The 16936-nt window shown below is 40.9% G+C and overlaps 1 protein-coding gene across 3 annotated transcripts in view; it reads left to right on the top strand.

Annotated features, from left to right (window-relative positions):
* LOC147147626 (tetratricopeptide repeat protein 28-like) overlaps window positions 1-16936 on the top strand; it is a 203552-nt gene that overhangs the window by 115451 nt on the left and 71165 nt on the right. For all 3 annotated transcript variants that reach the window (XM_086031238.1, XM_086031237.1, XM_086031240.1), the window contains 3 exons: window positions 7647-7794; window positions 13520-13792; window positions 15941-16071. In XM_086031238.1, coding sequence (XP_085887364.1) covers window positions 7647-7794; window positions 13520-13792; window positions 15941-16071 — 552 coding nt within the window. The remainder of the gene's footprint in view (window positions 1-7646; window positions 7795-13519; window positions 13793-15940; window positions 16072-16936) is intronic.

The raw sequence follows: 16936 nt of genomic DNA, 5'->3' as shown, positions 1-16936 counted from the left end.
CAGTCAGTGGCCTGGACAACTCCCTCAGGGAGGAATACATCAATGGATCATAAATATTTTATTGCGTCTACCTACAGATTGTAAGGTGCCTCAATTTGATGTGCAAAACTGCTTAACACACACCTGCCATGTTGTAACATTAAACATGTTTTGTCTCAAACATGCATCCCAAGATGACAGTGTGTGCAGCACAGCTAAATACATAATTTTTATTTTTTAACCCATTAAAGTCTAAAGTGCCTGGCTCAACGGCGGCACGGTGGTCGACTGGTTAGCACGTCCGCCTCACAGTTCAGAGGTCGTGGGTTCGATTCCGGCTCCTGTGTGGAGTTTGCATTTTGTCCCCGTGCCTGCGTGGGTTTTCTCCGGGTACTCCGGTTTCCTCCCACATTCCAAAAACATGCATGATTGGACACTCTAAATTGCCCCTAGGTGTGATTGCGAGTGTGGTTGTTTGTTTGTCTCTGTGTGCCCTGCGATTGGCTGGCAACCGATTCAGGGTGTCCTCCGCCTACTGCCCGCAGGCAGCTGATATAGGCTCCAGCACGCCCGCGACCCTTGTGAGGAAGAAGCGGTATAGATAATGGATGTATGGATGCCTGGCTCAACAGCTCCACAAAACCTAAGTTCGTCTTTGGAATTACCCTTGAAAACCTGAATTTTCTCATAAATTCAACACCTACAAAATAATTAATATCCCAGCCCTTGTAGCAGACAGAAACATAATTCCAAAAGATTTTGAGACCTTAGACATGTGGCTTGCACACAGGCCCGAGTTTATTCATCTTTACTGTTTCTAAGATGTAAAAATAAAGTGTCAGTGTAAGAGAAGCACTATTTTTAATTTTGAAAATCGAGTGGTAATCACCATCCTATATTTTGTTACAAAGACGTCGATATTGTCTTGATATTGACTACAAACATTTATCTTAACCATATATCACGTTCGACTGGTTCTACTGGTTCAAGGTCCACAAGCGCATCGTCACTGCCGTTACTCATTTCAAAGCTCCCGCGATCAATGGCGTCAGCCATTATGACTCTAAAGAATTCCAGAGCATCCTCTGCGTGCTCACGACACCGTCACGTGTATATTCTGATGCATTTCATTGGTTAAGAGAACAAAATTGGATAAAAAAAAAGAAAATGACATATATGCTCTCCAGGCCTTAATGGTAGAAAGATGCAACAGCGCTCCAGGCTTTAAGGGTAGAAAGACGGTTATCCACTTCCATCCTTAATGGGTTAATCAATAGGCATTTCTTCAGCAATCAGTCCACAATTTAAGTGTATTGTGGGATGATAGTAACATCCGGAAAAAGGAACACGAAAAGCTGGAGAAATACCAAGGGCTGAAGGAAGAAATAGAGAAAATGTGGAGGGCAAAGGCAACAGTGGTACTACTAGTGATCGGGGCGCTGGGGGTAGTAACCCCCAAGTTAGATGGATGGCTCCAAGAGATCCCAGGAACCACATCTGACATCTCAGTGCAGAAGAGTGCAATACTGGGAATAGCTAAGATCCTGCGCAGAATCCTCACTCTAAAAACAGTTGGGCTAAAAATAACAATTTGGGGTCAAAAATGGACCATTCAACTAATTGGGGCAATTTGACCCACATTCTTGTGTTGTTTTGTACTAAACAGCCCAATGATTGTGGGTTGTTTTGTACAAAACTACCCATTTTTTGAAAATGTTGACCCAAAATTGTGTTATTTCAAACCCAGCTCTTTTGAGAGTGCAGGCCTCCACATTAGCCACCGTCATGATGATGATGATGAGGACGCGGACTGGAAAATATATAAGATTGTATAATAACACAATACTATTGGGTTTTGTTGCACATTTTCACTTTTTATTGCTTTATTTCGCAATAATATGAATTATAGCAAAATAAGGTAATGTTATTTTAGCAGGAGAATGAATGTCTTCCACTTCCGGGTCATAGCTTTCACTGCTTTTTTTTTCCCTTGTCAGTGAAATGGGTGTCCACTAGAGTGATAGACTATGCATGTGAGAACAATACTGCAGGGAGGGAACACACATGAAAAAGAACACTCCGGTGTTGTGCAGGCTTAGCAAGGCAGTCTTGCTTTTTAAAAGCCTCAACACAACACAGTTGTCAGGCGGGACTAGATCCGGTTAGGGACGTTTGGAGGGACGGACGAAAACCTACCTCCGTCCTTGTTTAGTCTGTTCTTTTTAAACTAGTTCTCGTCCTCCGTCCGACCGTCCACAAAATGGGCGTCCGTCTGAGACAGATTGCCCAGCGCTGTATTTATATTTATATGTACTGTATATGTGTGTGTAAAGAAACTCAAAAGCAGACAAAAACATTGACCCAGATCGCCTTAACCATCCAATGAAAGTGTTCCCATAAAAATCACTGTGCCGGTCGCATTCTTTAGGGAGGTTATCTTCTTGGTGTCTGGGGATTTATATGTTGGCTCACAGATGCACCACTATAGAACAAAGATGAAAGTTTGGGTTTTGGATCAGTAAAAAAGAAGCTTCTGACCACTGACCACAGACCTATACTCTTTTGGGAAAGAGATCAGTACCTGCAGAAAGGTGGACAGAAAGTCACAGATTTGGCTGCAAAAATGGATTTAATTATGCACTGGCTCCATTGTGGCATTCATTCTGTCACTTTGAATGGCAGGAGGCCCAAAGCAGCAGTCACTCCTTTTTCACTTTTTACGAGGTTTCTCCTACCTAATTTGTCATGGTCAGCTATTTTCACTGGATATTGAATTACCGGTAAGCAGTTGACATTTTGTGTACAGTGTCAATTCTGTACGACACCTTCAAGTGCAGTGAAAGTGACGTGCACCGGACAGTGGTGAAACCATTATGGCTTTTTCTGGGTCACTTTGGAAACTAGGGAACCGTGCCTTTTGGTTACAAAGCCAATAAATGGCGGTATGGCGAGGTAGCAATCTCTTTGTTCAGTCGGATCATTAGTGTGGATCCTACCCCAGGGGTCTGGGATGTGTGGAAAGCTGATTGTAAGTAATGTTTGTTGCAGCTGGGTGGATTTTTGACAGTTTATTGACTTTTTTTTCCCCATCTTTTGTTTTTATGTGTACACATGTGCGTGCGTATCTGTCTGCGTACAAACCATTTGCAACCTGTGGTACCGATTTGATGGTCTGAAGTGGGTTCCATTATGATGCTGGCAGGGCTTCCATTCATATTTGTCACACTGCTCCCAACTCCCCTGTGAATTGTTGGAAACCATTTGATGACTGTGAATGCTAAACACACCATCACAGTGGACAATTGAGGCAAGTACACAAGTACACAACGCCTGAACACTGTTCATTCATAAGATGCCTATTTTACATGCCATATATATATATATATATATATATATATATATATATATATATATATATATATATATATATATATATATATATATATGTTAATTTATTAATTTCTCTTATTGTATTATGGCTATTTTGTTGTTTGTATGTAAAGTGCTTCGTTACAGCTCTAGCTGTTTTGAAATGCGCTATACAAATGAAATTGTATTGTATTGTATTGTATACTGTATTTTGCGTGCGCCAGCGTGTGCGCAGCACCTCTGCGACAACACCCGTCGGTCACCCCTTCTATCTTCACCATCTCTGATTGGCTATAATTGGCATCCCAGGACAAGTTTTATAATAATAATTTTTAAAATAAAATTTGAGGCATAGAATGAATTTTAATTGTGTGTAGATTTTTTACAGCCCGTCGTACATCTTATATCTTGTTGTCACATGTAATGTCACATAATGTTGATCGTTGTTCATCTTATTAAAGGTGTTTGACACTGAGGGATAAACAAGTGCATTACTTACAGGCATGCTACCAGCACTGAGCACACCATTGTGGCTATAGTCTGCTCAAGATGAGCCTAAGAAGTCAGTGAGGACATATGCTGAGGCATTAATCTGTTAATAGAAAAGAAGCCTCTAACAGCTTGTCTTGCGTGAAACTTCCAAATTGAATCTTGCCAACTTTCTGTTCAGCTGCTCTAACTGTGGGTTTAATTTTGAACAACAGTCCTGTCACTAGAGAAATCGTATCCATGCTCAATTGTGCGTTGTAAAATTGAATGGGCGCATATGTGACTATGATATTACTTTTTTTTTTTTTTTTAGCAGATGCACAGAAAGCTTCCCATAGTGTACCATAGTGAATTACTGCTCTTTTTTTTGCATCATTTCCCTCTTCCTCCTAAGCATAGACATGAATATTTAAAAATACATCAAACAAGCATTCATAAAATATTAAAAGGCTTGAGAAACAAGAAAAGCTTTTATCCTCCCTCTTATTTATGTATCTACTTGAGGCTCTCTGTCTCTCTCTCTCGCTCTCTCTCTCATTCTCTCTCTCTCTCTGTGTCTCTCTCATAAGCAACCATGTATTTTACCCACGGGTGACAAACCCTCCTACTCGATATACTCTTCTGTGGCATTCATACATGCAAGGCGGGGAGGCAGGACGGTTTCATACCTATACAGTAGATCTGCTCCATTATCAAGAGTCTTGTATGGCGGATGTTACACTGCACAAAATGCACAACACATGCATGACATTTTAGGAGGATCCTGTAATCTGTGGGGATTGGGCCCTCAGTGAGTCGTTTTCTAAATTTGCATGCAGTTTGCTGAGATTGTTTTTGACTGGAGGACCTGAATATTAGCGTTCAAAGGGCAAAGCTCTTGCCTTCTGTGCTGCCTCTCTCTGTCTGGCCAAGAGCGACTCGTGCTAATCGCCGTAGAAACACCTCAAAGCTGCCATGTTTTTAGAGAAGATCCTGTTAAGCATAAATTTGAACGAAGGTTGTGAAGGCTAATATATACCGCCCCCCCCCTTTTTTTTTTTTTTTAAATTCATAACATAACCAGTCTGCCTGTGGTATTTCAGCAGCTTTGTTCTTTTGCTTTACACTATTCAGGTGATTTTCCACTGCAGGAAGTCAGAGTAGTTGCCAGATGGCTCTAACATTTACTGGAAGGCTGCTCGTGAGGTAAATTCAAAGTGTGCCAACTGCCAAAATGAGGACAATGTGGAGGAAGCAGCAAAAGAGCAAAGTGAAGCATAACAAACTGCAACACCCCAATCTTGGTTCCCTGCCCTGTTGTTTTCTTCTTTCTTTCTTCTTTCTTTACGTCAACCTGCTTAGATAGTTTTTCCAACAACGTATCATCAGTTCTGGATGTTCTAGGGCCACTTAGAACTGCAGAACCTGCCCCCGATTGGGTTATTTTTGACCAGAATAGCCATCCATGGTGGAATATCACATTTTCCTGCTCTAAAGCCTTTCACTTGAATGTGACACTTTCAGTTTGTAGTTTTCAGTCCTTCTCCCCAAATTAGTATTCCTTAGTATTCACGTATTGTAATGTAACTTAATTCAAAGTTATCTATGCTTTATGTGAAAGGCTGCTTAAATTGACTTGTCTGATTACGCCAAAGTGGAAACTATATTGTGAGCGTGCGTGTGTGCACGCATGTCAGTGGAGCTGCATGATAGTTGAAGGCAGTGGGAGATTAATGAAAGCAAAAGCAAATCTTACACGGCTATATGGCACATTGATTCTGTCATATGTACGGCAGCTGTTTCACTTTATGCATTCATTCTTGTGCTTGTGTTTGCAATATTTTAATACACTCTCCTTTCTGAATCATCTGTCTATAGCAGAGCGCAGTGTAAACGAAAAGGATGCCAATTTTTGTTTGAAGCAAGCCTTCTTTTATGCATCTTTTTTTCTTTCCCAGTCAGGGTACGCCGCTTGAGAGAATAAAGGCAAAGACCTCTTGGAGTGCATATTGTAGGCTAAATCTAATCAAAGAGAGATGTGCTTTTAAATGTCTTTTGTTCCCCTGGGCAGAACATTTGTTGGCCTCTCTGCTCTCACCAGTGCGTCCTGCTGCCCAAACTCCACCACCACCTGATGCAATTATTATCGAGCGGCTACCCTGTCCGGCGCTCCCCCCATATAATAACAGCATTAGGACGAAGATGAATGCTTTGAATCACATTTCTGTTGTCTTGCCTGTTTTCAATGGAGTTGTGATGCAAGTGAAGGGATATCTAATCGTTAAGGTGGCAGCCGTTATGGAGAAATTGGTAGTCAGTGGGCAGCGGGAGAGGGGGGGAGTGCTAGGATGGAAGTAAAATGAATTACTGGCCTCTATAAATTCAATGTCATGTCTCATTTTTGTTAATCCCCCTGGCCCCTTTCACTCTCAGGCTTTGTGACTTGCTAACAGAAAAACTTGTAAAGATTAATGAAAAGAGTTCCTAGATGCTAATAGCAAATTATCCCGTGTCATTTTTGGAGCTGTCGGATTGACGAACATTGACCAATTGTTGGCTGGTCTACTGTTGCCACACGCAAGCTCAGATATCCAAAAACACCTAAAAGAGAAAAGTTAGAACTCTCGATATGGTAAACTGTTCGATTCTTATAGTGCTACGCACGGCCCATTGCTCATTTCATGCTTTAGCGCTATGCACAGCCCATTGCTCATTTCATGCGTTACTGCTGTAGCTGTGTGCTTCCAGCACCTTTTACAGAGACCAGTTTGCTGGCTTTTGGTAGGATTTAGTGGTTTGGCTTGAAAAGACAGAGCTGGATGATGTTCAGTTTCTCCGTGCTACTGTTGGTAAACTCGATCAGAATCTTGTATGAAGACTCACTTGGCCAAGGATATGAACTTGTTTCTGCTGTACGCTAATGAAGCAATCCGATCCCTCGAAAATCAGCTCTATTTTATGTTGAAGCCGTAAAATTTTCCACAACATGATCTGCAAATCCTGTCGTAACTCCGAAAACGTGCCATGAACATGTCACGCCTTGGTTTTCCCATTAAACTGATATATTTTGACATATCAAAGCTAAGGTGGGAGTTGTGCATATTATTTTGATGAATGAGATCATAAAGTTAACTTATTAAATTGCATTGCTTTTGGGTCAAATCCTGTACACTTCTCATGAAAACAAGATATTCCATCATGAGGTAGGCCTATAGTGTTACAAAAAGATGCAGCCTGTCAAGTACTTTATATGCTGCTGAATTATTATTCTGTCACCACTGAGACCAAATGACAAATGCAGGTAATTTCTGTTTGATTCAAGAACCAAATCAAATATCCTACTTTATGGAACCGGTACACTTCTGAAGTGAAAAATACAGAATGTGTTATCACTTTATTAAAATGAACTGAGAAAGGGAATGTGCACTCTTAGGCGTTTATGGACATTTGTCATTGAACCACGGGCCATTCTGCTTTTCCTTGCGTTTACCGTTTCTTTTAAGTAGCACAACCACAGTTTTGTCACTGCTATGGTTATATGTCCTTTCTACAGTAAAAAAAGAGCACATTAAGAAATCCAAAATCTATTTTCCTCGAGAAAGCAGCCAGCCAAAGTGGAATACATGCATTTATGTGAATTTATTTAAGATAATTAACAAGAACAAAAAGCCCAGTGATGTCAGTCACTATAATAAAAGTAGAACAGGCGCCTGAGAACTGCTTTTATAGTGTATCAACAAAATGATGTGCAATCAGTGTGTCGGGTAAATTGAAAGTTCACAGTATTGCTTGCCATGACTAAAGTTTGTTGTCTTTCTATTTCTGTATAGGCATACTTCCGACAGGGTGTTGCCCTTCAGTACCTTGGTCGCCATGCCGACGCACTGGCCGCGTTTGCCTCCGGGCTGGCCCAAGACCCCAAGAGCCTTCAGCTACTGGTGGGCATGGTAGAAGCCGCCATGAAATCTCCTCTACGGGGTAAGAAACGCATTAGCATGTTGTTTATGTATGCCGGTATATGTCAGTCGATGTCTCCGTGTGCTGAGGGAACCTGTCGGTCTGTCTCGCCATCTCTATAGATTTTGTCCCACAGGTGCCAAAATGTCTGTGATTATCCTCCTACTGTGTCAGTCAATGAGCATGTTTGGCTGACTTTACCTGTCACTCTTCACTCATTGTGCAGGAAGGCCGGCTCTATCTGTCTTACGACTGACTGTTGGTGTCATGTACGTACCCCCCCCTGTCTCTTAGGCCTGATCGCTGCAACTTCAGCGTATTTTATTGTCAGTCTGATCCCTCTCGCAGATAGCCCGTTATCTTAATGAAGATCCAACACTAATGCCATTGTGTGTGCCTGGCCCTGACAAAGCAGTTTCCCTAGAGCTGAGGAGATTTATAAATAGTGTGCTCAAGACCAGATTTCGACTAAAATGTGTGCTTTCTGTTTATGCATAATTATCGTTCAACTGCACTGACCTAACTGTGCATGAGTAATCAGCGTGAGGCAGTCTAATGAGGCTCTAAACAAACCTGGCAATGATTTCACTTCAGATGACCACTGCAGTGGAATTTAATATGCTTCAGATCTGCATGGACTGCATCCCTCCTTCCAAATTCAACTCTAAACAGCAGCTGTATCTAAATGGGACCTTGTTCAACCCTTCAAAATGTCAATGTAACCAGGATATCAGCGGATCACGGATTGACTTTAAGTAGAATTTTCCCCCCTTATTTTTAGTGTTTGTTCTTGTGCAAGGAAGGTGGAGATTATTAAGTGAATAAAATGGAGTTCCCATTTGAGTGACGTCAAGTACATACGCTCGTAACTGGAAGCAAAACAAGAAAACGGCTTGGGTGCAAGCCCAGATTGAAGCATCATGGACAGGAATGAGTCCTCCCTGTAGGGGGGACCAGGGCCTTTTAATCTCTTAATTGTTTACCGTATCCCCTGCAGTTTGGCACATCCAGCTAAGGACCTCATCCAAGGTGTGTTAAAGAGATGTTCGCTAGGTTGAAGGATTAAGAGCGGTGATCCTCTCAGAGATGCTGTCGGCACACTGGGACTCTAATCAATGTTAGGCCTGTAAACAGTGAGGATAACCGATGTTAGTTGGACAACGTCTGCTGATATGTGAAAGATAGGCGACCACGAGCAGCAACATATATTGCCTTGTTAATCCCAAGACATTACTTCTCCCATGCATTTTAACTGGAATGAAAAAAAAATAAAAAAAACTTTGGAACTACTTACTTGAAAAACACTTAATTCAATCGAATATCTAAAATCAAAATATGCCTCTTGTAGACATTAGTAAAATGTCCTTCATGCATTTGCCATAATTTATTCCTTTGGTTTGCAATTAATTTTTAATTGAACATGAAAGTTGTACTTCGCTTTAATCATTTAATGATTCATAACAGTTTTAAGAGTAAACACAGCTACACCCTCCACTGTCTTTTATCTAGGTTGCTTTTATTTGGCCAAGAAAGAGCTGATTGTTTTTATGGAAGGACATTTGTGCTACATTTATCTTATGTCTTTCTCTAGATGTCAGTATGTAGTAGTTGTAGACTCCCAAAGCATTAAAAAACAACCCTGCATACCTCCCATCTTGAATCAGTGATTATCAAGGCATTTTTCAAGGACACCACATGGGCTGAGTTGATCAAAACTTTCTCGCTTTACACTTCATATGTTTTACCAATGTGTCATATATAATTCAGCCCATTCTCTCTGACACGCAAGCCTCGCGCAGATCAAGGTTTGTGCTCATTACCAGATGCAAGCAGCTGTTGTGCTATCATGTGACTCATCCAGTATTTCCCACAACAAAGAAATCTCACAAGTGGAAAGTAGAGCGATCTCACCTCCAACTCCTTTCTGATCATTGTAGCAGATTTTTCCCCTCCAATTTTTTTTCCATTTGGATCTTAGAGCGAGCTGTTGGCCATAATAGCTATTTGACGTGTTAAGAGTGAGCCTATAATTGCGTGGATGATTCTGTTCATTTTGAGGATTGAAGGTCAGAAATGGTGAAAAAGGCCCATTGACAGATACAGTAAATGTTGTTTCCCCTGAAATACAACTAACTACAAACCCCCATTCCAATGAATTTGTGTAGAATGTAAATAAAAACAGAATAGGCCTACAATTTTTTGCAAACCCTTTTCAAGCTATGTTCAATTGAATACAGTTCAAAGACAAGATGTGTAATGTGCAAACTGATGAATGTAAGTATGTTTTTTTTTGTGTGTCCTATTTTTTACATATAAAAAATGATTGAATTCAAATTTGAACCACAATAGTGGCATCAGAACTGACATTGACCAGATCTAATGGGCACCATCCTCAACCGGTTCAGACATTTTAAAATTACGTTTAAAGCCCCCCTTTCAACATCAACCTTAGTGCCACGTTCTTTTGTTTTCATTTCACTGAATACATTTTTGTTTTAATCTATATGCAATCACAATCACAGACTGTAGAATGACTTATGAATCTCAATTTTGTAAGGTCAGTTTAATAAAGTTGAATTGCTTTCCAAAGTTGGTTTAATGAAAGGGAGACACTCTTCTTCATCTCGGCTCATAAACTTTTGGTAAATGAAATAAATCAATAGTTAATATTTCCTTTCATTCATTCTTCCATTGAGTAAACTTTCTTCAAGTGGATGGGGAGCACTTAATTAGAAATGTTTCATTTTTCCTTCATATATTGATGCAGACCCTGAGGAAATGAGTCAAATTGATCTCTGCAACCTTTTTCTATGCAGCATAATCGAGCTAAGTTAAACATCCTTCTGAGATTTTGACAACGTTTCCATTCTTTGTTAATTGGGCTCATGAGAAACAGCCACTATCTCAGCTTCGAGGTGTTAAAGTGATCCTTTTGTCTCACTGCACTGATTTTCATTTGCCTAAAACAATCACCTTGAGATAACAGTAATATCTCAGTGATAACCTAATTCTCATAAATGAGCCTGCGCGACACCACACATTTGGTTACAGTGATCAAAATCAATCTAACTAAGCAAAGAAATAAAAGTCCTGGATAATTTGCTCTTCTTTTGTTCTTCATTTTGTCCCCAGTTTCTCATTTGTCTCATTATTTTAGATGCAACAATGCTACTGGATGTCTTGCTCTTATACTCTTCGCAGTACATGATGCTAATGTGTGCAGAATTGTCCTTATGAAGGTTGTAAAGCTTTAAAATTTGACTGCTTGTGTTCATGCGTGTGGTGTTTTAGCACCTGTATTTATGTGAAACAATACATTTGGGGATAGTCATAACTATCTGTTCATGAATACAACAGTCATGACACCATTTCCTCCCCCAGAAGGATTCTCTCCATGTTTAATTTATGACACAGCTCTCTGTGTCACTTCTAAAGGCAATTACAACCCATGAATGGGTTTTTTATATGCAACCTCTCTCTGTAAGCTTGACATTTTGCCAAGTACCTCAACAGCAACGCTCTTCAGACTCTTCAGTTGCATCTCATTGTGTATGTGTGTAAGTGAATCTGACTCTTTGTGGGGCTCCAGGAATGGTTGGGTGCGTTCCAATAGCTTGAGTATGCTTGTTTTCCCCTAAACATGCCGAAATGGTTAAGCGATAGGAAGAGTAACACTATGCCTACGTTCAGACTACAGGCAAATGGGACCCAAATCAGATTTTTTTGCCCGCATGTGAGCAGATTTTCTTATGACAGTCTGAATGGTTCAATTCAGATTTTTTTTCCAATCCGACCTGGGTCACGTTCATAGGTGTCCTAAATCGGATACGTATTAGAGTTTTTGCAATGCGACCTTTGTCTGAACGGACAGGTCGCATGTACCCGACCAATACGTCATCAAAAGGACAATTCGCCAATGCTTTGGAGGGAAATTGACAATTGTCCGTGAATCGGCAAAATGTTAAGTCAGCAACATTTAGGCAGCTAATATGGTATTTCCTGTTTGTGCTCTTATTTGAAACCAATTCACACAACTTCCGGTACACTACTTAGCGGACTGACTTGGCGACATTTACGTTAACAACTTCACACAAAGAACATTTTGCGATGAAAATAGACTATTGCTAATCCTAAAAGTGTGTTTGAATGCATGTGAATTACATGACACAACTTACTGGCCAATGACAAACACCTCCAAGCAAACTTAAATCTGTGCTCACGCTACCCATCTGAGTGCATCACACGTACCACGCAAGAACATACAAATGCATGCAAATTACTCAATGGTTAAAACAACTAAATAAGTAATATTAATAAACAGTATTTATCCTAAAGAATAAATCAATTTTTGGCCTTTTCTACAGCATTAGTCATTTTTGTGTCACAACGAGCCATTAGAGAAGCGGCATTCCCAGCACGCTTTGCTGCGGTTGTAATTAACACTTGTGACTGTGTTTATTGATGTGTTATTTTGCTGAGCTGGGCATCGCCTAACCGTCACAAAGTTCCCGTCTGCATATTTAGCCGACATACGTGGTCCCAGTCTGTCCCTCGTCAACGACCGCCAATCGTAGACGTCACACGCAGGCGCCGCACAAGCAGACACGTTGCCAAATAAAGAAAAATATCAAGTGTATATATGTCAGTGCTAGATATATTTCAATAGAATGCTTCAATTACATAATGTGGGTGTACATGTAGTGAAGAGAACAATAAGTATTACCATACCATATCTTTGCTGATTTCACCACACACTCACAGGTTGTTAAGAGTTGCGGAAACAGGCTGTTGGAGCGCTAATGATTGAAGAGGGGGAAAAAAAAGGGTGCCGTTCAATACAGTGCGCACCAAACTATGACCAATGGTCGAATGATTGGACACAGATACATGTATCGTTGTATTTTTTATTTAATTTTTTTCATTGCACTTAGAATGGCCTAAGCGGATGTTCGCTATTCGGATATTAGCCCGGCCCCTTTCCATCCCACGATAGCAGGCATCCACTGGGCATTGCATGGCCATAATAATTAATCGTTCGACAGATCGATATAATTGTAGATATGTGTCAGTTATAAGCAATTGAAACAATGAAGCTGTGTTCCTCCAAGCCGCCACCGCTGATCCGCTTGTTCGATGCTGGTGTCTGCCAGAGGGCATGCAATCTGAAAGGGCTGTGAATCCCCAATCCCATGCGGCCCAACATTGATTTATGTCATTGTGCGCATTTTCAACCTCTTCAAAGGTCACCTTGTGTGTCTCTGCTCTGCATTGCTGTGCCTCTACAACTTGTGCACTATATATATATTAGTTTCTCCATCAACTCTACTTCAGTCTGCTGTATTCTCTCATACTCACATATTTACTTTGTGCCCACAATCGTTTAAACCTCGTTTTTACTATGTGCGCAATAATACTGTTGCAAAATGCCTGGCTTTAAAGTAGTCACGTCTGGGTCAAGGCACCTGGAAATTAGTCATACATACATTACTTTGGGTTTAAGTGAAGTGTCAGTGAAAGCTGTCACACGGTGAAGACACAGAGTATGCTTATGGACAGTCACTGGAAGCCATCACTGGAAGAATGAGAATTTTGACTTCAGGCAACAGTTTATCTGTGAGCATAACATGTAAGAAAGTCACCAAAGTAGTACCAACATCAGATATTGTTGTCAATCAACATGTCAAGCCCAAGGTTATATTTTGGCTTTCTGCTTCTAATCCCGGTCTCACTCATGTGCCTTCTGCAGAGTCTCTCGAGCCAACTTATCAACAGCTGCAAAAGATGAAGCTGGACAAGAGTCCTTTTGTGGTGGTGTCTGTGATCGGCCAGGAGCTGCTGACAGCTGGCCACCACACAGCTTCTGTTGTAGTTCTAGAAGCAGCTTTGAAGATCGGCACATGCAGCCTCAAGCTGCGTGGCTCTGTCTTTTCAGCCCTCAGCAGCGCCCACTGGTCTCTGGGCAATACCGAGAAGAGCACCGGCTACATGCAACAGGACTTGGAGGTGGCCAAGACCTTAGGTAAGAGGACTGGGAACTGTAGGAATTGACACCCATTTCAATCCTAAATGGACAGCGGGTCCATAATATGTTTTGTACATAAAGATCTTCAACAGTCTAAAGTACATTGAACCCCTGGTTATTGCTGGGAATACTTTCCAGACCCACTTACAATAAGTGAAAATCCATGATATTAAGACCATCTAATTCTTTTGTGTTCTGCTAAGTGTTTTATGCTGCCGAATTCTGTCAAGAAAGTAAAAACCACTGCCACAGTTTGTCTTGAGCCATAGGTGCTTTTCATCAACTGAACTCGTTTACCTGCCGGTTGAGTAGAAGCACCTGTGGCTAAAGCCAATTTCCCATCTCTCTCCATGAGTGAGATTGACCGATACCAATCACATGTATTAGCTGCATAGTTTTCACTCTTAGAGCTGCCACCACTAGTTTTAGCCCTTCCATATGCTTTAAATAATTTGTATACATATTAAAACACACTTTTCAAAGTATTCCTTAGTGCCTGTGCATGCTCGCTTCAAGCTCAGAGACACAAGCTCAAGACACAGTTGAAATGACTGAAAAAGTGATATTTAAAGAGGAAGTCAACCAAACATTTTTTTTCAAGAATATGTTCTATGCAGACCCACTACAAGGCATTCTGATTAATATTGTGTTTCTGGAATATGAGTTAAGCAGCAAAATCTAGCCATCTTAGGCGGCGGCGATTTTGTCACTTCTGCAGACTGAAAATGATATCACAGTTGCTCAGGGCTCAAATAACGACCAATCATGGCTCAGCTTCAGAAAACAGGTGAGCTGCGGTTGGTCATTACCTGAGCCTTGAGCAACTGTAATGTCATTTTCAGTCGACAGAAGTGACAAAATGGCCGCTCCCAGCGATGGCTAAAAACGGGTGCATTAACTCTTATTCCACAAACCCAATATTTATCAGAATGCCTTGTTTCAACTATTGCGACAGCTTAGAACATATTCTTGCCGGCTGTGAAATGTGTTTGTCGTGGTTTTTCTTCTGATTCATTTTGTTTCTTTTTTAATTGAACAATAAAAACGCACGACCAATACTTACCAACAGCTTGTCTTTGCCATTTTTATTTTCTGAGGACGACGCGGCTGAGCCAGTGATGTCACGCACGCCCCGGGTCAAACGGCCAGTGGGCGGACCCAGCTCAGGAAAATATTGAGTTTTCTGTGTCTTTTTTGAGGCCTTTTTCACATTTTTACCAAAGTAATCTTTGGAATCTCATTATTTGTGCTTGTGCTCCTCCTTTAAAAAGTTTTCAGTGCAACTTTGTGTCCCTTACACTTTTAAACCAAAGCAAAGCAATTATTACACATATATTTAAACACCAAAATGTTCAGCCAAGCCACATGCTGTTAAATCTGACTTCAAATTCACCAAATGTAGCAACTTTACAATAATGCACTAACAAAGTTTGACTAACATGCTACGAAACATTTCGTTTTTATCTAGTAAAGGTAATCTAGGAAAAAGATGGAGGTGGAAACCCCTCCGCAGCCATTACCATGTCATTGGTTAATGTCCAGTTCTTATAAAACTGCTTATATGATACAGTGTTATAGGTTAAGGTTTTTTTGTTTTGTTTTGTTTTTAACCTTATGTGCTAGTGTGTGTGACACAATTGTATTCACACTTTTGTTACCAGTGAGATATTCATATTAACATTTTTATTCCCCCAAAGTTTGAATCTTCCATATCCAGAAATGGTGCCCAGGTTTTACTAAATCCTCGATCAATTACTAAATTAGCTCGCACAGCTTTGATTTTCATCCGGAGAAAAGATCTTTGTTGAGAAAATGTTCTGATGAAGAAAACAAAAACTAACCTCACATGACCAAGCACAGCCTTTGTGAAACTGTGGATTGATCACGGGCACGTGTACTTTACTTGGGATGTCTGCAAATGCCTCTGTGTTAAGATGAAATAAGATGTTTCCATCCAAACCTGGGAGAGGTGTCTTTAACACTACTGTCAGGGAAACCATTCTACTGTGGAGAATGTGCGGTATCCATTTTCCCCTTTAAGGGCCACACCATGGTTGAACACTGAGGGCTAGAAATGTTCAGAAACGCAGTCTGCTTTGTAATCACCTGCTGCCCTCTGTATAATGAATCTAATTTCATCTCCAGGTGACCAAACAGGGGAATGCCGTGCTCATGGGAATTTAGGCTCGGCATTCTTCTCCAAGGGGAACTATCGTGAAGCTTTGACCAACCATCGGAACCAGCTCGTTCTCGCCATGAAGCTGAAGGACAGAGAGGTAAGAAGCGCACATATAGCAGCATGTTTTGAAATGGAAAAAGCAAGCTAGCTTTAGAAGATAACTAGAGGTGGCCGCAATTTTTTCAGTGTCTTATCAGCTGTTTGTGTGGGATTGTGCTGTACCACGCCTTCATCTGCCGTAGCCTTTTAGAAGGGACCTGAAGGACACACAAATGTGGCTGCTCTTTGTTTATTTAAGAAAGAGGTATTCAGTTGGAACGAAGGTCACATTGAAGGAGGGATGCATTTCAAGGACAGGGCAATTAGATGACCTTTTCACCTTGCAACACTGTCATGCAAATATGTAGTCTGCATTTATATGTTTGACGGAGCAGGAAATAAAGGTTTATTTGAGGATGTAATTCAGACAAATGAAGTTTATTAGGCATCGAGAGAAAACAAAAACTGTCCTGTGACGTCCGCCATCCTGTCTGTTGGCCTCTGTGGTCATTGTCGGGGGCTGACAGGTGCTTGTATTCCTACACAATTGCCATCAGCCAAGGAGAAGAATAGCCTCCATTTCCCCTTCATTCCTTATCCTTCCGACCAGGCTGTGGAGTTTGCTTGTTTGTCCTTGCTGATATCACGAGGCATTTAAACAGTCCAGTCAAAGTCTGAACAAAGCAGGACAAAACGTTTCAAAAAATTAGATCAGAGACATCTCCCCATTGCACATTTTTAGGATATGTGCAGAGGGAAGTATGATTTATGGAGCGCCAAGTTTGCATTGGGGGCTGTGTGAGCGCTCGGGTAACGTATGCAAGGTCCTTATTCTGTAGCAGTAAAATACTGATTTGTTTTTATCTGCATGCAATTAATTGTGTCATAGCCAGTACTGCACCCCATGCTGAGATATTGAAGAA

This window comes from Filicampus tigris, chromosome 5, assembly GCF_054856515.1.
Source record: "Filicampus tigris isolate MCC_2025a chromosome 5, RoL_Ftig_1.0, whole genome shotgun sequence".
NCBI lineage: Eukaryota > Metazoa > Chordata > Actinopteri > Syngnathiformes > Syngnathidae > Filicampus > Filicampus tigris.
Note: the sequence above shows the minus strand (reverse complement) of the source record. Positions and strands in the feature narration are given on the sequence as shown.